Genomic DNA, 23,540 nt, shown 5'->3' with positions numbered 1-23,540 from the left:
ATCCAAACCTGCTCTAGATCCATCTTAGATCCACACACCGATATCCAAATCTGATCCAAATTTATTTTAAACCGACCCAAATCCGATCCAATTGGATTTGGATCACGTGGATCTTGGATCAGATCCAATCCATTGCCATCCCTACTCTAACTGTCGCAGTACACAATAAAGTTATCTTACTTTTACACCCAACTCTTGTAGGAAATTTTTCATCCACAAAGTTTCTTTGCAACTTTGAATAATTACAATATACTCTACTTCTGTGGTAGATAAGGAAACACACTGCTAAAGTCTGGACTGCCATAAGACTGCTCCTCCTACAAAGGTGACCAAATATCTTGATAGAGATTTTCTGAAATCAACATCTCCTATCATATCTGCATTTGTGTACACTTGTAACACATGTTTGTCACCACCAAAACATAAACATGTCTTAGAAGTGCCTCTAAGATATCTGAGAGTCTATTTTACCGTTGTCCAGTACTCTTTACCTAGATTAGAGAGAAACCGACTGACTACACCAACTGCATGAGTAATATCTAGTCTTGTACAAACCATGGCGTACATCAAACTACCAACTGCTGAAGCATAAGGAACTCATCTCATCTCTTGTTTCTCTTCTCACTTGTAGAATAATGCTCGGAACTAAGCTTGAAATGGCCCGCAAGTGGAGAACAAACAGATTTTGCCTTGCTCATGTTAAATCTTTCAAGAATCCTTTCAACATATGCTTTTTGAGATAATTATGATTTCCCAAATTTTCTATCACGAGAAATCTTCATGCTAAGATCTGTTTCACTGGTCCCAAGTTCTTCATTGCAAAAGACTTGCTAAGATCTCTCTTTTCAGATTGTAATCTTATTAGCATCTTGGCCAACAATCAACATGTCATCCACATAAAGCAAAAGAATGATGAAATCATTATCACCAAACTTCTTCACAAAAACATAATGGTCGCACATAGTCTTGCTGAAACCATGATTCTCCATGAAAAAATCAAACTTCTTGTACCACTGCCTTGGTGCATGTTTCAACCTATACAAACATTTCTTCAACTTGCACACAAGTTATTCTTTGTCTTTGACATTGAACCCTTTAAGTTGCTCCATGAATATTTTCTCCTCTAAGTCACCGTGTAAGCAAATTGTCTTTACATCAAGCTATTCAATCTCCAAGTTCAAGCTAGTTGCTAATCTCAGAACAATCGAATAGAAGACATCTTCACCATAGGAGAAAATATTTCTTCAAAATCAACACATTTCTTTTGACCAAAACCCTTCACAAATAATTTAGTCTTATACCGTTGTTGAGTTATTTCAGTCTTCAACCTATAAACTCATTTGTTTTTTAGTCCCCTCTTTCTCTTAGGCAACTTCTTTAAGTCATAAGTATGGTTCTCATTAAAAGATTTTATCTCCTCTTGCATGGCTTTCTCATTCATTTTTATACTGGTAAGACATGACTTCTTCAAAACATTCTGGCTCCCCTCCATATGTAAGCATCACATATTCGGAGGATATCTAATGGAAGGTCATCGGTCTCTGGTGGATCTTCTCAATTTTGGCTCAACTGGTGGTGCTGGTGGTTCTGGAGGTGCCTGGTTAACTGATTCTCTTAGAGTATCATTATTATCCTCTCCAGCTCCCCCATGATCATCATGAACTATAGGTGGAGAAACTGAAGTTGGAATAATAGGAATCTCTGGGGATGACTGAGACTCATCACTATTCTTTACATTACCAACTATCTGATCTTAAAACAACATAACATCTCTATTTCTGATCAATTTGCTTACTACTGAATCTCATAATCTTTACCCAAATTCTTCATGCCCATAGCCTAAGAAAATGTTTCTTTGGCTTTACTATCAAGCTTTAATCTTTTATCTTTAGGAATGTGAACATATGCTCTGCAGCTAAACACTCCTAAACGTTTATAAGAAACATCTTTCCTGATTCAAACTCTCTTAAGTAATTTGCCATTTAATAGAGCTCATATGTCAAACAACATTTCTTAGAATTTTTTTATATTTATGTGAATCAATTGACAACTTCTAATAAAAAATTAATGTTTTTTTTCTTACTGTAATTTACGTATAATTCAATGTCCCATATAATTTTCTCTCAATCTTCACATTGAGCATAATTAAGAAGGTGAATTTATTTCAACATTTAGACTTGTTCTCTCAATTGTCATATGAGTACTGTGATTGATATGATGTTGGGTTTGAATATGTAAACAAGAAGGGAGAGTGCTAAGGATTCTTTGGTAATGTGATTCACAAGATTTATGATAAATCATCGACAATATTGATTTTTCATCGTTGTAAATGGTGGAAACCACATAATCGACTCTTTTGTATGCCTAAAGTTATTGGGACTAAAAATTGCACCAGGTGTTGTAAAGATTTTTTTTTCTTTGAAATTTTTATAAGATTCTTTATCTTTTTCACCTACTTTCTTTCTGTGTGAAAAAATTGCGAGTTAATTTAAAAAGCTTTGAAATCATTTATGCATTCAATTAGACTCTTCTATAATTTGTCTATTCTCGTAATTTTAATTTAGGATATAATTGTAATTATACAAATGGGGTAAGAGATAAATAAAGGGGTGCCAATAGTCCCACTCTTTTTTTTTTTTAGGTAAACATAGTTCTAATGCTAGGGAAAATTGACCTTAACTGTCCTTAGATCCTAAGATATGATATAATTAATTTTTAATAAAATAAAATTATTTAAACCAAAATAAAAAGGCCACCTAATAATCAGAGTTTTAATAATCAGAGATGTTAGAAGCTCAAGCGCTTCTCACGGGCCTCCAAATGCTAAAACTTGCCAATCTTTTTTTATTTTTTATTTATTTTTAATAACATCTCATCGATTGATTAATTCTAAATTGCTCCAAATGTCCTTCTTTGTTCCCGCTTTCAATTCCAATTAGGGGTGTCAAAAAAGCCCGCCCGGACCGGATCCGGGTTTGAAATTCTCAAACCCGGACATTTCCGGGCCCGGGTCAGGGTTCAACACAAAAAACCCGGAACCCGGACCGGACCCGATTTTTTAATAAATTTAAAAAATAAATATATTATATATAAATATATAATTATGAATTTATGATATGTTGGATGTTATTTAAATTTATTGTGTGATTATTGTGTTGTTGAATTTAATTTATTTATTTTAAATATAGATTGAATGAGTTTAAGTTAGAAATTAGATGAATTTAGGTATTAGAAAGTAGATTGAAATAATTTTTATTTATCATTTGTGCAAATTTTGCATTGTTAATGTGTTATATATTTGTATTTGACTATTTTCTTTTTTAAAGTTTGAGATTGAATGAGTTTATTTGATTATTTTCTTTTTTAAAATTTGCATTGTTAGAGAAATGAAAAAAAAAATTGAAGAAAAAAATTGAAAAAAAAATTGAAGTTATCACATGCGGGTTTAAAAAGCCCGGATCAAAACCCGGACCCGGAAGGTGCCGGGCTCAAGCCCGGACCGCACCCGAAAAAACCGGATTTTAACCCGGGTCCGGGCTTGCATTTCTCTCATCCGGTCCGGTTCCGGGCAACACCAAAACCCGGACCGGACCCGGATTTTGCCAAGCCTAACTCCAATTCCATCTTTATTCCTGAAAAAATATTTATAAGATAAAAATTAACATATTACGAATTAATTTAACTTAAAATATATTTGGGGAGTATTAAAATAATTTAGAAATAATGAGCGCATTAATCGACACAATAAGTGAAAAACTAATAATTTTATCCTTATTAAATGTACATTTTTTAGTGTCAATCAATAGCCTCTGCTCAGAAAGATTTAGGAAGCTTGGCATCAGAAAGCATACACCTGACCCTCTCTTCAATTATTCTATTCATCCTTTCTCCAACACCATTCTACTGAGGGTTTTTGGTACAGTCTTCTCAAGTCTTATTCCATGGAATCTACAATATTGCTCAAATGACCATTTGTACTCACCACTATTAATTTTTTTTCTATCTCTTTCTCAGCATAAGCATGGAAGAATTTAAACATATCAAGCACCTAATCTTTAGATTTCAAAGCAAAAGCCCACACTTTTTTAGAACAGTCATCAACAAAAGTCACAAAATAAAGTGCACCTTCTATTGATCTACTTTGCATCATGCAAACATCAATGTGAATCAAATTAAGAATTTGTGACTTTTTAAATAGAGAAAAGCTTTTAAAAGCTACTCTATGTGTTTTTTCCTGCTAAGCAATGAATACAAGTCTTGAGGGACATACTTGCGAAACTAAGTAAAAATCATTTTCTAGCAAGAGTTTCTAATCCTTTCTCACCAATGTGACCAAGCCGTTTGTGCCATGTCTTAATGTCAAAATCTTTTACAGCCACATTCATATCTTCTTTCTTGATCTTGGCTTCTATCACATTAAGAGTGTTTACTTTCCTCTTCTTAGCTAACACTAGAGAGCCTTTGGTGAACTTTCATTTTCCTTCACCAAATCGGTTAATATAACCATCATCATTAAGCTTACCTGTAGAGATCAAATTAAGGCGAATATTTGATACATGTCTGACATTTTTAAGCAATAACTTACAGCCAATGCTGGTTTCCGAGTAAACATTTCATATGCCTACAATCTTGGATGCCCCCTCATTTCCCATCTGAACATGGTCATACTCACCATTAACACAGGATGTAAAGTAATCACGATGTGCAATAACATAAAACGAAGTATCCGAATCAATCACCCAATCATTGGTATGACAAGTGAGATTTACTAAGCTCTCATCATAAACAATACCCAAATCACCATCAACTATGGCTGCAGTGTTCTCTTTGTCATTTTTCTAAGCATCACTCTTTTTTTTCGCATGTTCTCTTTTCCACAATCTGCACTCCCTTTTAATATGACCCATTTTTTTGACAATGAAAGCACTTCATGTTTCTCCTCTAAGACTTCGATCTTCCTCTGGAGTTATCATTGTTCTGTTGACAAGAATTTCTACTTTGGCTTTTCCCTCGTCTTTCTTACTTTTCTGAAATGAGTGCATCTGACTTAGAGGGAAATTGCTTCAACACTCTTTTTTCTAGATTGTTCATTCTGCAGCCTATCTGTAACCATATCCAAGGTTAATTTCCCGTTCGACGCTGAATTATTCACTGACACCACTAATGTTTTCCAACTATCAGACAAAGAATTGAGCAACAACAATGCTTGTAACTCATCATCTAGAATAATTTTTATAGCAGTTAGCTGATCAATCAAGTCCTGAAACTCACTAGTGTTTTCAATTATACTGCACCCCTCCTTGTATTTCAAGTTAACAAACCTTTTCATCAGATTGGTTTTATTATGTGCTGTTGGTTGCTCATAAATCATCTCTAATTTTCTTCAAAGAACATCAACCCTGGATTCCTTCGCTACATGGTGGTACACACTTTGATCAATCCATAAATCTTATCATTTAAATCGGCGGGTCTACCTTCTTCGCCTTTAATGGGTTCATGTAAGTCTTTTATATACAGCAAATCTTCCATCCTAGACTTCTAAATACCATAATTGCATGATTTCAATTTTGAACATGCATGCCGAGGACTTCTCCATCTCAACCACACAAGTAATAAAAATATAAAACCTGAAGCTCTGATACCACTATATTAGGAAAAGGACTACCACAGGCAATTGTAAATTAAACGAAAATGAAGCTCTTTCCTCTTTGTGTGATTAAAATAGGATGTATACCACAAATAAATAGGCAGAAAAATAAACCAACGCAATCCAAAGAAAAAACTAACCACAAAATACACAGATTTTTATGTGAAAAACTCAAAGTGGGAAAAACCATGGGACTGTAGTCCGATATAATTTTTCACTATATTAATGGGATTACAACACAAATTCTTCTCTAGATAATACTAGAGGCTAACAATATCAAGAATCTCAATATTTTTTGCTCACAGTAACAACCTAATAATTTTCTCTCTAACAAGTGGGTATCTGAAATAACAGCCAACGAGAGGATAAAATAAAAATCAAAATCAAAACTAGTAAGATTGTAGAGGGTGATGCCAGAAATTTGCCCTCAAAATTTGGGAGAAAATGGAGTTAATTTCGCCTTCCAATCGTCCAATAAAATATTGAAATCCTAGCCCCCAAATCTAATCTCACGCCATTGTTCTTTCTCTCATCTTTTCTTCACTCGTCTTTTTGCGATATCACAAATTAAGTCAGTCGCTCACCTTTTAAAGCCAAATTTCATGGCAATTTTCATCAAGTCTAAAGTTTAATGTTAATTGCACATCAAGCAAGCCTTTTTGGACTTTGGACTTTGGGCTTTTGGGCTTTTGGGCCTTAAATGAGATGGACCCAATACATATTTTGTTATTTCATCATTTCATTTTTTTTTAAAAAAAAAGATAGCTACTGTTTTTTATTACTTTGTGTATATCTTAATTCTCTATTACATTATATAGCCCTATATGATATTGAGAGCTCAATATCATCACCATCAAAGAAGAAGCAAAAAAGACAACCCTTCTTTCACTTCAACTCTTCTTGATGTTATCTACCGTTCGATCGGTGAATCAAATGGTAATAAAATTGGTGGTGCGGGAGACAGAGAGCTGATTTATCATAAAGAATGAGGAAGAAGCAACATGATAATGGCTTGACAAGGCAATATGGATAGTAGTACGTTATCAAGAGCTTGCATAATTGAGAGGTGGACAAAGAAGAAGGTTACTTTTTGAAAATAAAGACGTTGTTCGAAGAAAATCCATGACCACCGATAATTCTTCTTCGTTATCTCCTACTTTTGTGTTGTTGAACTCAAGCTCGAGTTCGTATGAATCAAGCTGCAAAAGAGAAGTTTCATCATCGAAATATGATTCCATGTACGACTCAAGATCAAGATCTAGTTCGTGTTATTCGATGCAAAAGCCTAAGTCTATTCGCACTAGCATCTCATCATCGTTAGCTAAAAAAATGTAATTTTTTGCAATTACGTTACTACCCTTAACTATCAAACTGCACTCTAATGCTTATATACATTAAGGGGGTGATATGTTAATATATGAATTAATTATCTCCTAGTGTAACAAAGCCAAACATCAATGGAGGTATCAAAAAATTAACCTTTTCTAAATTTTTTGATTCTTCCACTCTAACTCCAAATCATAAAATTTAAAAATGATTAAATCATATTTAACTTAAAAAACAACATATATATTTATTTGATTTAACTAGTTAAAAAAAATTAAATAGTTAATCTATAACTTTTTAAAAAAACTTCATATACAAAGAAATGATTAAGAAAAAATTATTCTTTTAAGTTGTATAAAAAATTAAAATGGATGAAGAGACTGATAAGATAAAAATATATTAGTAGACATAAGTGGCTTTAAGTATAGACGAATAAGGCGGTCATCTAAGATCTCTTATTTTGAGAAGACCTTATTTTTTTAGTATTTTCTTAATAATTTCGTAATTAGTAAAGATTTTTTTAAATTACGTATTTTAGAAAAGCCTATTAGACATTTCTCTAATTAATATTTATCCTACAATTAATAATTCTTTTTTTATAGAAAGTCTATATTTGGTAATCTTAATATTAAAGAGATATAATTAATACTATTATCTAACCATTAATTTTGTTTCTTTCTACCAAAAAAAAATAAATTCTTTACATTTTCATTTTCCTATAAAAACTTAATTACTTAATATTACAATCTTTGACTTTTATTGTTCCTTTTAATTTCTATTAAAAACCTCATAATCTCAAAAATCAAAAGGTGAATAAATTTCTTGAACTTTTCTCTACAAAGAAAATTATTTCATTTATTGGTTTATTTAAAAAAAATGGTATCTTGAAATATAAAGTTCGTATCCATTATTTGATCATCAATTCATAATTTCAACTTTTTATGTGCTACTATTCTAAATATTCTATTAGAAAATAGTATTATTCTTGTTTATTTTTGTAATGGCTCTAATGGAAATAAAACTGATATCTTCTTGACTATTTTTGTAGATTTTATTTTTGAAATTTTTTTATAATCTTCTTGATTATTGTTAGAATTCAAGAATTAAAGATTGAATGAATATTGAACTCTTTTGTATTTATTTGAGTATTAAAGTTATAAAATAAAAAGAGACCTCATAAAAATAACTTACCTAAAACTCCAAATGCTTTAATGCCGCCCCTGTTAGTAGAATCACATTGATTAAAATGTAAAATGTAAAGTTATTGAAGAAAAAAAAAAAACTGTTGTTTGTTAATTAGTTTTGTGGGTGTAAGAGTTAGAAAGAGGGTTATAGAAAGACAAAAGAGGGGTTCTATAAGAATTATGGAGCAATACTCATAGTCCCAGTGGGGCTCCAATCCAAGCGGCAAGCGCGAAACCCAATGGAAAGAAGGGGCCTAGTGTTGGTGATTGATGTGCTGTGAGTGTGACCCTCGTACCATAACATATTCTCTCCCACCGCAGAGAATTATTTCATCTCATCTCACCGGCTAAAATCGGATGATGCCTTTGGTTTGGTAAATCATTACATGCAGTGAAATCATAACGAGGAAATGAACAAGGAACTTTTCCATTGCATAAATAAAAAGACGTGTGTGTCTGTGTGTACACACACTCTTATCAGTCGATTAATTTTTACCAACTACAATTTTTTTTTGAATGGTATTAATCTGTAAATTACGTACATATTCAAAAAAAAAAGAAAAAGAAAAAGAAAAATTGTAAATCAACTGACAGAGTCACAGTTACAGCTTTGAAGATTCCTTGGTGGTTGGAACCCACCAGAAGAAACTAAGCAGGAGATCACAAAAACAAACAACGATTACCTTACCTGTCGCAGAAGTTATTTTTTTCTGCTGTACAAAAAAACAAGACAAATTGTATCATCGGATTCTTTATTTAGCCCTTCAAAACCTTTTGATCTACCCACTTTAATACTCCATTTACCATTCTACCAAGCACATTCTTTAACTCTCTTAGTTAATCTTTAGTTTCTTCCTTTTCCCAATTTGTGACATAAAGAAATCTTGAGACCACTGGGGATCAGCTTGATTGTAGCATATGCATAGAAAATACTTGTAAATTTCACTACTCTTGAATTGAAGGATAAGTCACAAGTCACAAGTCACAGGTGGGTAAAAATCTAAATCTCGATAATAGAAAAGTAAAAACTACTCATCTATTGATCTGTACAATCTCACCCGAAAATTGATCCAAATTAACACGATGCCATTAAAATAAAATAATCTAACGACAAATGATTAATCGAATGAGCCTAAACCAACCAAACTAACCGTTCGCCGGGCCAGGACTCACCAACACGAGATTTGATGGACTGCCCGGCGGCGGCGCCGCAGTGGTGATAACCTGCTGCTGCGACGGAGGCGGTGGTGACGTCAGCATTGGTGGCGGAGGAGGGGCAATCGAGGTAAGTGGGGCAGGTGGGTTTGAGCTGGGATTTGGAGATTGTGGGCCAGGCGGAGTCGTCGAGCCAATGCCAGGGCTAGGTGGGGTAGGGCTAGTGTTTGAACTGGGGGAATTGGGATTGGGAATGGGGTTTGGGTAGAGCATAGGTGGTGAAGGTGAATGGCAAGAGTCACCGGAGCATTCATGAGATTTTTGGATGCTACGGCGCAAGAGACCAAACCCCAATACGAGACCCAGAACCACCAGCACGGTGACTATGAAAATGAAGATCTTTGTTGCTTTCCCCACATAACACATGTTTTATTATTAACTCTCTGGGAATGGGACTGGGGTTCTCTGAACCGAATCTGAATTCTGAAATGTGGGTTTTGTTTTTACTTTTGTATTTTTGTTTAGGTGAGGTGCGAGTGAGGATGAGATAGATAGATGAGTACGGTAACAGTAACACTGCTCTACTCAATTTTGGTTCTTTTTCGTCTTTTTCTTTCATGGTTTGTATTGAGCAGTGAGAAGAAGAATCAGCGAGTGTGGGTGAGGGACTACTGACTTCTGACTCTGCATTTGCAGCTTGCTTTTTTGGTTGGTACCGTTTCTTTATTGAGTCTTTGCACGTGAGGCCCACCCAGTTTTGCTGAGCTGTACGTTTTTTTGCTGCGGCTGTTTCTTACTTCGCTTCTACTACACGTATAAATAATATGAGTAATTAAATAATCATAAATGTTTATATAAATTAATATAATATAATATAATTATTTAAATTAAATATTTTTTAATTTACATAATTTTTTATTTTTTATTTAATTAATAAATTAATTTCATATTAATTTATATAAAATAAATTTATATAAAAATTTATAATTGTATCGTCACTTTATAAATATATATATTTTACAGTTTGGGACTCGAGACGGAGGGTTGGTAAAACTTTTCGCAAAATTGACCCTGGATGCTCAAATGGGGTTGAGTCACTTGCTCTGCGCATAACAAAGGAGAATGAACAGAAGTTACGTATGACTGTTGTCTTGTCTGTCACTGTGTATATTCAACGGAGCCAGGGGTAATAGTGGAAACGCAGAAGGAGATGTATAGAGAGTCGAGCCGGATGGGCATGTCTATCTGCCGTGTCGCCCCTGGTGATGGAGCCGTTTTCAGGTCTTGCTTTCGGTTTTTTCTAACTTACAACTAATTATATTGGCGCAAATATACGTAATATAATGAGTCTTTTGATTACTTTAGAAAGATTTAAGATTAATTTTAAAAAGTTAAAAATTAATTTTAGTGTTGATAAATTTTAAAAAAATATATTTTTATATTTTAGTGTTTGATAATTTTTTTAAAAAAATATTTTTAGTAAAATTACTGTTTTTTATAATGAATTTTGAAAAATAGAGAAGAAGTCATTTTTTAAAATCTTTTTTTTGAGAATTATTTTATGTTTAATATAATTTTATATGTATCTTTATATGTATTATCTTTATTAATTAAGTAATAAAATCATTAATTTTAAAGAGATTATTATTATTATTATTATTATTATTTATTGATATAACAAATTAAAAAAGAAATCAATAATATAAAATCTTTTAAAAAAGATTTATATATATGTTTATAAATGTTTAAATAAATTTTATAATATTATATCCAATTAAGTTATTTACACTATTACAATAATTTAATAGTAAGATTTACTAAGTACATATATTTGTTTTTAAAACTGGCAACATTTATAAAAATAAATTTTATCAAGTATTTAATTAATTCTCTTTACAACTAATTATTTTTATAAAATAGCTAATAACAATTGTTTTAAATCTACTGTATTACCAAATTAGAGTCAACTTCTAGTTTCACTGAAGTTATTGTAAATAGAACTATGCAGGACCCCCTTTTATTTATGAAAATGGCACAAATAATTATAGATTTTATTTAATTCTTATCTTTCTTCTGTTTTATTTTTTGTTTCTAAAAAAAATAGATTTTGGATTTGATTTGATTTGATTTTACTTTAATGGGTTATATTTAGATTTGTATTGAAGGAAAAAAAAAAAGATGTCAACTCTTTCTTTTCTTAATTTTAATTGTTTTCTTTTTTTAAAAAAAGGTGTTTGTCTAATTGAAATCTTCTTTAAAAATCATTCAGGTCGATTTAAGAATTTGTGTTTTTTAAAATTAAAAAATCATGAATAACTTCACCCAGATAATTTCTGTTAAAAGTGATGACGTTGTTAACACATTATGAATATGGTATGAAACTTTTATTTTTGGATTATCATAAAAATATCGCAAATAATTGTATTATATTTTTGTCATCCAATTAATAATTCATGTTCAAGATCTCAATCCATGAACCCCTATTTAACGGGGATATATTATTGTCATTTGAACTCGTTTCAAACTTTAAAAGTACAATTGCAATACAATTGTCATTTTTTTTTTCTGTTTTGATTTTTTATGAGATAAGAGTCATCTTTTTAAATTAAAATTTATTAAATTATTGGTATTGGTTGTGGTTGTGGTTGTTTGACTTGCTAGATGTGATTATAAATATTGAATTTATATCCATATTAAACATTTAAAATTATTTCGAGTGGGTTAAACACAAACGTGCATAATTGTATTGCATGTGTGGGTGCTATGTAATTGAGATATAAAATCTCTAGTGTGAAAATAAGAGATTTAAGGTTCGGATCCCACTTATGAGTAGAGTAAGAATTGAGTTTCCGTTAAGCTAAATAATAATTAAAAAAATGTAATAAATTTATTGATAACTTACCACAATTAGATGTTTAATAAACCAATAGTGCCTATTTGTTTTTGGCGTGTTTAATAAATAAACCACATGTATGTTAGGTCTCGTTTGAGATTGAAGTTGAAATTCAATAAACTGCTTATTTTATAATTTTTGACAGAGCTAATGTTTCGTAAATTTTGTAAAAGTAGTTTATTTCATAATTTTTTCCATTTTAACAGCACTTTTTAAAACCATGTACGAGGTGTCTTTTTAGAAGCAGTTTATTAAATAAGTCACCGCACCTTTTTAAAATTCTTATTATAACCTTAATACTTTATAAAAGACAATTATATTTTACTTTACCATAAACCCTAATCTATAACCATTAAGTATCATATTACCCCCACAATTAAATTACTGCTACAACTATTGTATGTTCTCTCCACTATTAATTTAATGTGAATATAATAAATATTACTATTTTTTTTAATTTGGATTATGTATAAGAATGAATTTTTATCAAATTCATTTAATAGATTATGAAGCTCATTAGATTTTATTTAATTGAGTTCTTTTTTCACATTATGTAATTTTACTACTTAAAAAAAAAAGCATGTCTAAACAATTTATTAAACATACTCTAAAAATAAAAGGTAATCTAAATTTATATTTATTTTGGTCATTATATAATAAAACAACACTTTTATAATAAAATTTACCAAATACGTGTACTCTGCTTTTCAAACTCACAGCAACTGTAACAATACAGTTCATCAAATACTAAGCTGCTTTTTTAATCAGCGGTTTATTTCATCTGTACAGTAAAAGCAACTTATTTAATCAGCCACTGCAATCCCAAACTAACCCTTAGTATGTTTAATAAATGAGTAGTGCCTATGGTTTGATTTATTTTTTTAGAGCGTGTTTAATGAATAAGCCATATGTGGATGTAAACAAAATTTTACACAACTAATACAAGAAGATAACAGGAATTGTCACCTTTGTTCTTGTAGTTATAGAGACTATTAGGAACCGTTTGGAACTCTTGCGTTGTGGCATATATTTGTTCTAATAGGTGAATAAAAATTTTGGATGTGTTACTTCAAAAAAAAAAAAAAAAAAAGAAGGAAAAAACAATACCTAAACCGGTCCCAATAGACTCTTAATCATGAAAATACAAATGTCAAAAAAGCATCAACTATGCCTTCGAAATAGAAGCATTTGAGACAAAGTCTGTTAACACATCTTGGGCCCTCACAAACTTTGGTCTATGTTATTTCTACGGAGAGCAATACTTTCCACAACCCTTGGATATCCTTCTAAAACTTTTTTTTTTAGTGGTGCTATTGGCACACCTCTAATGTTCTCTTAAAACCCCTCTACCAAATAAACACCATTAAAATTTTGAAAACACTGTGCTATTGCTATTATCACTCACGTAATTTCTAAAACTAGCCCTAGATCGCAAACACCACTCATGAGTCTCGTCGACTCTTTCTCAACTTCTCTTCTTTATTATTATTTTTTTTGTGTTCAGTCAAATCATATGTGCAGTTGTGAACAACTCATATGTGAAATTATAAATAAAACTCTTGGTAATTTGTATCCCTCTTTCACTGTTTACACCCCTCAAACAACATTTCTTAGAATTTTTTTTGTATTTATGTGAATCAATTGACAACTTCTAATAAAAAATTAATTTTTTTTCTTACTGTAATTTACGTATAATTCAATGTCCCATATAATTTTCTCTCAATCTTCAAATTGAGCATAATCAAGAAGGTGAATTTATTTCAACATTTAGACTTGTTCTCTCAATTGTCATATGAGTACTGTGATTGATATGATGTTGGGTTTGAATATGTAAACAAGAAGGGAGAGTGCTAAAGATTCTTTGGTAACGAGATTCACAAGATTTATGATAAATCATTTACAATATTGATTTTTCATCGCCTAAAGTTCTTGGGACTAAAAATTGCACCAGGTGTTGTAAAGATTTTTTTTTTCTTTGAAATTTTTATAAGATTCTTTATCTTTTTCACCTACTTTCTTTCGGTGTGAAAAAATTGCGAGTTAATTTAAAGAGCTATGAAATCATTTATGCATTCAATTAGACTCTTCTATAATTTGTCTATTCTTGTAATTTTAATTTAGGGTATAATTGTAATTATACAAATGGGGTAAGAGATAAATAAAGGGGTGCCAATAGTCCCATTCTTTTTTTTTATAGGTAAACATAGTTCTAATGCTAGGGAAAATTGACCTTAACTGTCCTTGATCCTAAGATATGATATAATTAATTTTTAATAAAATAAAATTATTTAAACCAAAATAAAAAGGCCACCTAATAATCAGAGTTTTAATAATCAGAGATGTTAGAAGCTCAGGCGCTTCTCACGGGCCTCCAAATGCTAAAACTTATGAGCAAATCATGTGTGGTGCTATCATTAGACCCCTCCTACAATTCAACAATTCAACAATACCACAATTTTTATAATTTTTCAATACAATACATTTAATTCCAAATTTGCCCAACTTGAGAAAATAATGAGCTTCTTCGTTCAAAACTTCAACACAAACAGCGTACCACTCGAGGGAAGCAGACAATGCAATCAGCCAACGGCATGAGCGAGGGTTCTCATATTAGTCATCCTTATTCCTTCCATATCTTAGCATATCAAGTTTTATGTCCTTTCTTTTGGATGGCTAACGCTGACAAGAGGTCCAAAATAGAAAAAAATTGATGACTTCTAAAATGAAGATATTAGCCAGAAAAAAATTGACGATCATAATTCAATAGCAGGACGGGCCACACGTCTGTTCAATCAAATATTTTATCTGTTCTTCGATCTCTCTAAACTAGAGGACTCCATTAAAGCACTCAAAAACATGCACCATTTTTACAGACAACGGAACCCACTAGAGACAGTGTCACCAATCAACCAAAGAAACAACAAACTAGATTTTTCTTGCAAGCCAAAAGCAAATTTAGCAACCCATTACACTTAAATTGTACCCTCTTTTCTTCCATCTCCTTCATAACTAATTGCTAGCTGTTTGACCATCATGAGAAGCACTGTATGCTCAATGCTTCGTGGACGCCCATTTCGGCCTGAAATGCCACCAGCGTATGGAGTTACAAGTTTAATATCAACAGTAAAGAAAGTAAAAGGCTTGGTTTCTGAACATGCTTTTAGATTCAACTCGAGCTGTAGCATCTGATGTGTCCACTTCAGAACCGGAGGTAAGCAATTATTGACTTTCACAATCTCCTACATCTCTTTTTATGCTTTCACTATCACAGTATGTGTCTCAGGACAGCTGCTAAGCAAGAACGTAACATTATATTAATTTAAGAATCGCGTGTTTTTATATGATCCTGTCACTATCTGAATGGCAATTATTGTCATAAAAAGTCCACAATGGGTAACAGGAGCTCGAGAAGTTTCAAATGACCGTATTGACCATACCTCTATCATCAATTCCCCACTTTTAAATAAGGTGAATAAGGGCATCTATGCAATTATGACTGGTCCACATGATACGTATGCGGCAACAGGACATGTATCCCAGGGATCACATTAAACCGTGCACCATCTTTATCTTTATCTGGAAAGATGAAGATTACCATCAAGTACTGTAATACTTTTTTCTATATATAAAAGAGTCCTATAGAGTGACGTGGTGAAGCAAAATCACATCCTTCATCACTCTGCCAGAAATTCTGAAATCTTCCTAATCTCACTCAAGATGCAGGCTTCACCAGCAGCTCTCACTTATGATGAAAAGATGTTGCCAAACTATGTGCCTATTTATGTCATGCTCCCTGTAAGTCATCAGAAAGAACTCTTCTCTATTAGTAACATTTTGATTACTATTATTAGCATGGTAATCTGCTTTTCTGTTTTTCTTGTCAACACTAGTTGGGAGTTATTACAAATGATAATGTTTTAGAAGACAAAGACAAGCTGGAGTCACAGCTCAAGGAGCTAAAAGCTGCAGGTGTTGATGGGATTATGGTGGATGTATGGTGGGGGATTATAGAATCCAAGGGCCCTAGGCAGTATGATTGGAGTGCTTACAGGAGCTTGTTTGAACTCATTCAACAATATGAACTGAAGTTACAAGCTATAATGTCATTCCACCAATGTGGTGGAAATGTTGGAGATGTCGTTACCATCCCAATTCCCAAATGGGTGCTTGAAATCGGAGAAACAAACCCCGATATCTTTTACACAAATCGTTCGGGTAACAGGAACAAGGAGTACCTCACAATTGGCGTTGATCACAAGCCTCTCTTTGATGGAAGAACTGCCATTGAGGTAAAGTTGCATGTAGATTTGGTGGATCTGTTTGAAATGTTTAAACTATGGCCAATAATGTGTTTTCTGAAATTGTTTTTGATTTTTGTAGATTTATAGTGACTACATGAAAAGCTTCAGGAAGAATATGTTTGATTTTCTAGAAGCAGGAGTGATAATAGACATTGAAGTAGGACTTGGTCCTGCAGGGGAGCTAAGGTACCCCTCTTATCCGGAAAGTCAAGGGTGGGTTTTTCCAGGGATAGGTGAATTCCAGGTGAGCTTGGCTTTATCAATTTTATTAATTGTATGAACCATAAACACTTATTGCAAGTTTTAGGTTCTTTTCGCCGCTCATGGCATATAGCCTGATGGTGACCCATCCTTTCAGCAAAAGTTGAGAGAGTGGGTTTTAAGTTTTTGCTGCCGCAAGGACTCCTATTTCTCTCCTGCTATTGAGAGATTAATGCTTATATATATCAGTAGACTTCTGATAAAAAGGTTTATTTGTGTTACAAAAGTAAAAAAATTACAGTTTTAGGTTCTTTTCTTCAAGATAATTTGCTGAATATCGATTTCAGTGCTACGACAAATATCTCAAAGCGGAATTCAAGGAGGCAGCAACAGCTTCAGGGCACCCTGAATGGGAATTACCTGATAATGCAGGAACATACAATGACAAACCGGAATCTACTGAGTTCTTTAAGACAAATGGAACATACCTTAGCGAACAAGGAAATTTTTTCTTGACTTGGTACTCCAACAAGTTAATGTTCCATGGTGATGAGATCCTTGACGAAGCCAACAAAGCTTTCTTGGGATGTAAAGTCAAGTTAGCAGCTAAAGTATATATCACGTCCCCACAACTATATTGAGTTACTAGCATTAGTTCAAATCAATCTAATTATTATTTCTTATTGTTGAAACAGGTGTCCGGAATCCATTGGTGGTACTTAGCTGATAATCATGCTGCAGAGATTACTGCAGGATATTACAACTTGAATGATAGAGATGGGTACCGGCCTATCGCAAGGATTCTCTCACGGCATTATGGCATTTTAAATTTCACCTGTCTTGAGATGAGGAACTCAGAACAAGATGCTGCCGCCAAATGCGGACCTCAGGAACTTGTTCAGCAGGTGAAAAATCTACCATATTCCCCCTTAAATCCTGGACTAATTGCCTGATTCTCACTAGTATGCAGAGTACCACTACATTATGCTTTCAAAGATTATAAATTTTATAGTTTCCAGAAATTTGCATAAAGGTGGCTTACCATATATCATGCATTTACAAAACTATAAGTTTACTAATTGTACATGAAATGCAGGTTTTAAGTGGAGGGTGGAGAGAGAATATTGAAGTTGCAGGGGAAAATGCACTTTCAAGATATGATGCTACAGCGTACAATCAAATTCTATTAAATGCTAGGCCAAATGGTGTCAACAAAGAAGGGCCACCAAAACTTAGGATGTATGGGGTGACATATCTTCGTTTATCAGATGACCTGTTAGCAGAAAATAACTTCAAGATATTTAAGATTTTTGTGAAGAAAATGCATGCAGATCAGGTAAGCGATTGTCCCGCGCATGATATTGGATACTGCAAAGCTTGTGTTCATTTTTATCTCAATATTTGTTCATTCTGTTTCAGGATTACTGTCCAGACCCGCAAAAGTACAATCATGAAATTGATCCACTTGAACGTTCAAAGCCAAAGTTTTCAAATGAGGAACTTATGGAAGCGACCAAGAAACTGCTGCCGTTCCCATGGGATGAAGAAACTGACATGAATGTTGGTGGTACTCGTGGTATACTTGCGGCTTTGTTTGGCAAAATATTCTCTATGTTCAAGTGAGGAGCATGTTATAGCAAAATTAGAGTAATCAATCAAATAAGCAACTAGATTTGCAGCGCTCATAAATTGCCCTCACGTGGCTGTGTTAGGACAACTTTTAGATATCAATCTTTTGGAAATATGGATTGGCTTTTCCATTTCATCAGTGCAAGTTTTCTCAGGACTGGATTAAGTCCCAGGAGAGTTACTTCTCCGTTTTGAGGGCAAATCTTGTAAAATCTATAGCCAGTTTGGTTGTTAAATTAGTAATGTGATTAAGAGTTGTATATGCAGCTTTTGCTAAATAATAATGTGGGCTTGCAGTTGCTCGTGTTTTGTGTAGAAAATGGGCCTCGCTATTTTTTTTGAAATATCAATTGAGCCCAAATGATTAGACTCCTCTCCATTTTATTTCAATTATGGTAAAATTAATCATTTATTTTTTCTCTTTAATTTTTGTGAAATATTGATTGATCAAATAACTCGAGTGTCCACTTTGTGTTTCATTTATACTAAATGATTAAACTCCTGATGACAAAAAAATTATATTTTATTAGCTGTTTTGTCATTTTGAAAAACAGAATTGCCGGTTTCATTTTCATGCGTAGATTATCATAGATATAACTATACCGGATCATGTTACTTGTTTGATTTAGATGGCTTATTCTCAACCTTATTGAGAATTAAAATTATTGTCTACTTGCATTAAATAAGAAACACATTATTTAATATAAAAAATTAAAAATGAGACGAAACACTACTTTTATTAAATACATTCGAAAACTCTGATGTCATTACTTTATTGTAAAACCGTTAATGTTTGTTAGTATTTTGTTGGGATATTCTTCACATACCATAAAAAAAAATTTCATGTTAGTAAATGTACCTATATCGTTTTCGAAAACGATAAAAGAATACTTTAAGATGTTAAAGATCAATATACTTTGAACTTTAAAGTCATTATCCACTTTTAGAAATTAAAATTATCGTTCACGGGTAATAAACAAGAAACAAATTATTAAATACGAAAATTTAAAATGATATGATATAATACTAAAATTTCTATTCAAAGATTCTAATGTTTTTTTTTATTGCAAAACCATCAATAATTAATTAATTAATTAATTAGCATTTTGTCGAAATATTCATCACATATTCATATACTCTAAAAATTCTTAAACCCCTAAATGTTTAAAAAATCATTACCAAATGCTTTTAAATCGATTTCGAAAATGATAAAACATATTTTGAATTTCAAAAGATTAATGCACTCACTTCAGAATTATCAAGGTTCAAAGTTATTATAAATGAGATTAGTTGAAGTTTTTGTCACTTGACTACAAGGAGAAAGTGTTTTCTTGATCCAATAGTTGAAACTATACATAGCATTCATATTAGAAATAAATTTTTTTAATTATTTATAATGGCTTAAATACTTAAGATTAAAAAATGAGTACAAATAGGTTAATTGAATGGAGATGCGGGGTATCGATCCCCGTACCTCTCGCATGCTAAGCGAGCGCTCTACCATCTGAGCTACATCCCCAGTTACAAGTAAGGATTTAACTAAAGATTTTCAAATAGTTTATTCAAAATGTTGCATGGAACGCTGTGTTCGTGGCTTCTCAAACTTGAGACATTGAGAGTATCCGAAGATAATGGCCGTAACCGCTGCTTTTGCATATGTTTTTGGACGTTTCTGAAGATGGGTCTCGTCCACTTGCTTGACACATTGCTCCAATCTTTACTAAAACTACACCTCACCTCTTTTCGTGTACTAACTTTTCTTCAACGTGCTTTTAATTAGAATTTGTTTTATGTGCTTTTAACCGAGCAGTTGCATTTTGATTACGAGCGTACATGCATTGTTCCTGAGCAAATGGGTTACTTGTTAATTTGTTTCATTGGGATAGCCTTGATAGATTGTCTAAACTTTACACTATTGTAAATGCAAGATTTTAGCCTGTGCATGAAACCAAGTTGACCGCATAAGTTTTTATATGAGCAAATACTCTGATCAAACGGCTTGCTATGATCACTGTTTGTCCCCGGCGCTTTTTTTTTTTTTTTCCTTTTAAATGTAAGACCGATATTCCTGTGATATGAATGCAATAGTTTGATAAAATAATGTGATTTTGTTTATCTTAAAATCATGTCAGTTGAGTCATTGACAAAATGCAGTCCCTTGTGTGGCCCCAACTTTGAGATCTCAAAACAGTCATTCTAGATGTTTTGGGCTTGTTGTTATTAATTACATGCATATCTACAGGATTTCTTTTGAATTATTAAAAATACTTTTCTACAATTTTGTTACAAAGTCAACTTAGCTGAAGAATCATATTGTGATTATAGCTGGGTGATTTATGACAGTTGGCCTTTTGCAATAACTATGTTCCCTGGTCACATTACCTGAAACTTCAATGCACTCTTAGCTTCTTTTCTTATAAACACTCTCCATTTCTCATAGTAGTCTAGCAGAAATCCTCTACCATCTCTGTTTTTGCTTTCAACTTTTGTTAATCATGGGTCGTAGGAAGCTCCTTATGCAGAAAATTGAGAATTATCCTGCTCTCCAAGTAACATATACGAAGCGCAGAGATGGGATTGTTAAGAAGGCCAATGAATTATCAGTACTGTGTGATACTGATGTTGGCCTCCTTATGTTTTCTCCCAGTGGTAAACTGACAAAATATTCTAGCAGTAGAAGGTTGATACTTATTGTTCAATTCGCAAGAAAGGAATTTTAAGATTTTCTTTTGTGGTCTTTTCATAGATCCCATCTTGTGATTTGTTTTTTTATTTAGTTCTCTGGATTTTGCAGGATTGAGGATATATTTCTTCGCTTTATATGTGATGAGAAACAAGAGTATGTTTCTGTGTTGTCTCTGTTATTTCTATTTGTTCTGGACTTATGAAGGTCACTAACAATTTATTTATTCTTTTGGTCATATTCTCTTACGTTTGATATGCTTGCAACGATCTTACAAATATGAAGACCTCTTGAAAATGAAGATGTAATTAATCTCTCTGATCTCTCTCTTTTCCACTTAAGATGACATGTTTTAAAATTCATATGTGATAATTTGTGCTCTCATCATCAGCATTTGTACCGAAGCCTCGTGCACTCAAAATGTGAAGGAGAAATGCTGGATCTGATAAAAAAGTTTGGCTGTCTACCTCTACCTCTCCCTCTCCCTCTATGTTGCTTATATTTCATGCTCACACGCTCACATGTGCCTTTTCATTTGTTTTCTAGTTTGATCTGATGAAAATCCTTTTTTTTTTTCTTTTTTTCATTTGAATGAATCACTTATTGATGATGGGACAAGTTTAGGAAGGAGGTAATTTGTGATTTCACACTGAGAACACAGTGTTCTACAACAAAATTCACCTATAAGTTGTAATTGATTTTGATCTGTTTCTGGCTTCCTAGGAACTTGAGAAAAAACTTATTGAGCTTTGTGAAAGACAATTTGATGCAGAGGAAAAGATGAGGTGGGTTTGCTTAAAGAAATTTGTTCTGTGATACTCTATATGATTAATATCAATTCTGAGTATGTGGATCATCCCCAAGATACATGTCTGTTGCACTTTGAATCTATTTATTAAATGTCTTTTCATTCTTCCTACTTGATATATATTTCTATATTTTTTATTATATAAAAAACAGTTTTTACCAACCAAAGGTGGAGAACATCACCACAATTCATGAAGCTGTTGATCATGAGAAATTCCTTTACAGTGCAATTCGACGTGTAGAAAAGCTGAATGTGAGCATGTTCTTCCCTTGCCCATATTTCATGCAATCCTATTGACGCTGAAAAATGGATAACAATTTATGTTCTTCTTCTGAGTAGGCAAAACTCCTTCAGAAAGAGAGTGCATCCAGAATTCCTGAGAGTATTGAGGTAACATGACATAGCAATAATTACTAAATCTTGTCTGCCATCTCTTTTGGATCACTGATTGTTGTTTTTCATTCGAAACAATAACCCACGGCATCCTCTTGTATTTATAGCTTGAAGCTGCTTCTTTCTTCGATGGAAATGAAGTGCCTGTGCCTCCGAATTCAAAAAAAAAAAGGTACTAGATTTTGATTCCTTGTGTTTATCCACTCTTGCAGGAATTCTGCTGGCTATCCTGAGATTGTTTCTCTTTGTTTTTGTTTACACTCATGCAAAATATAATAAAAGAAAAGTAATTAAGGGGAAACAAACTAGGCAATTTATCTGCAATTATTGAGTCTCGTGAATCTGTTTCTGTAGGAGGAATCCATCAATGTGTGAATATCACCATGCACGAACAAACTCACCCACCAGTCTCAACCCAAAGAATCAATACCTGAACAAGGAAGGGCATTGGATTCTTGAGAGTGGCTGGGCAATGGAATGAATGTAATGTCCCTCACCTGCAGGGGCTAGGCCAAAAATCTTTGATTAGCAAAGCAAAGGTTGATAGACTATAAGCTTCTGTGGTTTATCTGGGAAGTGAAAGTACTGTTTCTTCTAGTAATAAGGCTTGCCAATATCTGTAAAGGTTGTTTGTGTAGCCATACTCAGAACTCTAAAATGAGGTATCTCGGAACCTGTTGGATATGATTTTGCTATAATATATTAATTAAAGCATGTTTGAATCTTATGTATTATCATCATCTCCAGTGTGAAAAAACAAATTAGCTCTGACGATGAGAGACAAACCCAGCTTAGATTAACCCTTACCGATATGAAGCAATCAACCAAATTTTCTTTCTTTCTCTTTGGTTTTTTCTTATTTTCTCCTCAAATAAACTTGAGGCAAGCATAAGAAAAATTGTGTCATTTAACATACAATTAATGGAAAGTAAATGGTACAATTAATGGTTCATGTTTACTAAGAAATATTAACGTCAGCACCAGCTAATTCAGCCATGTTTCCTTCTTGTTGAAATAAAAGAACTGTTGGCTGCAACATAAGAAAGAGCATCAGCAACAAAATAAAAACAGACAGAGACTAGTTTGACAAGAAATTGGAATTTTCACTCAATACTAGGGGTCTGATTATTTCAGATGTGAAGTGGAGTCACATTTTCCAATTTTTGTATATAAAAAACTTACAAAATTTTAAAACAAAAGGTTATCACATTACGACCTCAACCAAAAAAAAAAAAAATTAAACATCAAATGCCGCTAGCTTCTTTTCGTCAGAAACGACCAAAGTTGGGCTATAATTAAAACAGGAACTATATATAGACT

At 32.7% G+C, this 23,540-nt stretch overlaps 3 protein-coding genes and 1 non-coding gene across 4 annotated transcripts; 2 read left to right on the top strand and 2 right to left on the bottom strand.

Moving 5' to 3' along the window:
- Nucleotides 1-1,531: 1,531 nt before the first annotated feature.
- LOC18053109 (proline-rich receptor-like protein kinase PERK8) lies at nucleotides 1,532-9,738 on the bottom strand. Its single transcript, XM_024190840.1, has 3 exons — nucleotides 9,309-9,738; nucleotides 8,750-8,805; nucleotides 1,532-1,747 (listed from the first exon to the last, which is right to left on the bottom strand). Exons 1-3 carry the CDS (start codon nucleotides 9,736-9,738, stop codon nucleotides 1,532-1,534), a joined length of 702 nt encoding a protein of 233 aa, XP_024046608.1.
- A 6,071-nt stretch (nucleotides 9,739-15,809) lies between these two features.
- On the top strand, nucleotides 15,810-18,705 carry LOC18053108 (beta-amylase). The gene is made up of 7 exons (XM_006447400.2): nucleotides 15,810-16,000; nucleotides 16,096-16,494; nucleotides 16,586-16,750; nucleotides 17,055-17,318; nucleotides 17,403-17,612; nucleotides 17,804-18,043; nucleotides 18,127-18,705. The coding sequence occupies exons 1-7, from the start codon at nucleotides 15,923-15,925 to the stop codon at nucleotides 18,328-18,330; spliced, it is 1,560 nt and encodes a 519-aa protein (XP_006447463.1). The 5' UTR covers nucleotides 15,810-15,922; the 3' UTR covers nucleotides 18,331-18,705.
- Nucleotides 18,706-19,782: 1,077 nt separating this feature from the next.
- TRNAA-AGC lies at nucleotides 19,783-19,855 on the bottom strand. Its single transcript has one exon. It is a non-coding gene; the product is annotated as a tRNA-Ala (tRNA).
- A 779-nt stretch (nucleotides 19,856-20,634) lies between these two features.
- Nucleotides 20,635-22,960, top strand: LOC18053107 (agamous-like MADS-box protein AGL66). The gene is made up of 10 exons (XM_006447399.2): nucleotides 20,635-21,016; nucleotides 21,131-21,175; nucleotides 21,305-21,323; nucleotides 21,411-21,472; nucleotides 21,644-21,650; nucleotides 21,743-21,804; nucleotides 21,980-22,079; nucleotides 22,167-22,217; nucleotides 22,328-22,392; nucleotides 22,575-22,960. Exons 1-10 carry the CDS (start codon nucleotides 20,832-20,834, stop codon nucleotides 22,699-22,701), a joined length of 723 nt encoding a protein of 240 aa, XP_006447462.2. The 5' UTR covers nucleotides 20,635-20,831; the 3' UTR covers nucleotides 22,702-22,960.
- Nucleotides 22,961-23,540: the final 580 nt, after the last annotated feature.

This window comes from Citrus clementina, unplaced genomic scaffold, assembly GCF_000493195.1.
Source record: "Citrus clementina cultivar Clemenules unplaced genomic scaffold, Citrus_clementina_v1.0 scaffold_2, whole genome shotgun sequence".
Taxonomy (NCBI): Eukaryota; Viridiplantae; Streptophyta; class Magnoliopsida; order Sapindales; family Rutaceae; genus Citrus; species Citrus x clementina.
This window is presented reverse-complemented; position numbering and strand designations above follow the sequence as displayed.

What these genes read in the sequence shown, in the direction of transcription:
- LOC18053109 (XM_024190840.1), bottom strand. Translation starts at nt 9,738, where the DNA reads ATGTGTTATGTGGGGAAAGCAACAAAGATCTTCATTTTCATAGTCACC. An exon ending in GAGTCCTGGCCCGGCGAACG is followed by an intron (nt 8,806 to 9,308) that starts GTTAGTTTGGTT and finishes TCTCCTGCTTAG; the next exon opens with TTTCTTCTGGTGGGTTCCAA. An exon ending in AAAGCTGTAACTGTGACTCT is followed by an intron (nt 1,748 to 8,749) that starts GTCAGTTGATTT and finishes TTTTAAGATCAG; the next exon opens with ATAGTTGGTAATGTAAAGAA.
- LOC18053108 (XM_006447400.2), top strand. Translation starts at nt 15,923, where the DNA reads ATGCAGGCTTCACCAGCAGCTCTCACTTATGATGAAAAGATGTTGCCA. An exon ending in ATGGAAGAACTGCCATTGAG is followed by an intron (nt 16,495 to 16,585) that starts GTAAAGTTGCAT and finishes TGATTTTTGTAG; the next exon opens with ATTTATAGTGACTACATGAA. An exon ending in CTCAGGAACTTGTTCAGCAG is followed by an intron (nt 17,613 to 17,803) that starts GTGAAAAATCTA and finishes CATGAAATGCAG; the next exon opens with GTTTTAAGTGGAGGGTGGAG.
- LOC18053107 (XM_006447399.2), top strand. Translation starts at nt 20,832, where the DNA reads ATGGGTCGTAGGAAGCTCCTTATGCAGAAAATTGAGAATTATCCTGCT. An exon ending in GATGCAGAGGAAAAGATGAG is followed by an intron (nt 21,805 to 21,979) that starts GTGGGTTTGCTT and finishes TATAAAAAACAG; the next exon opens with TTTTTACCAACCAAAGGTGG. An exon ending in GAATTCCTGAGAGTATTGAG is followed by an intron (nt 22,218 to 22,327) that starts GTAACATGACAT and finishes TTGTATTTATAG; the next exon opens with CTTGAAGCTGCTTCTTTCTT.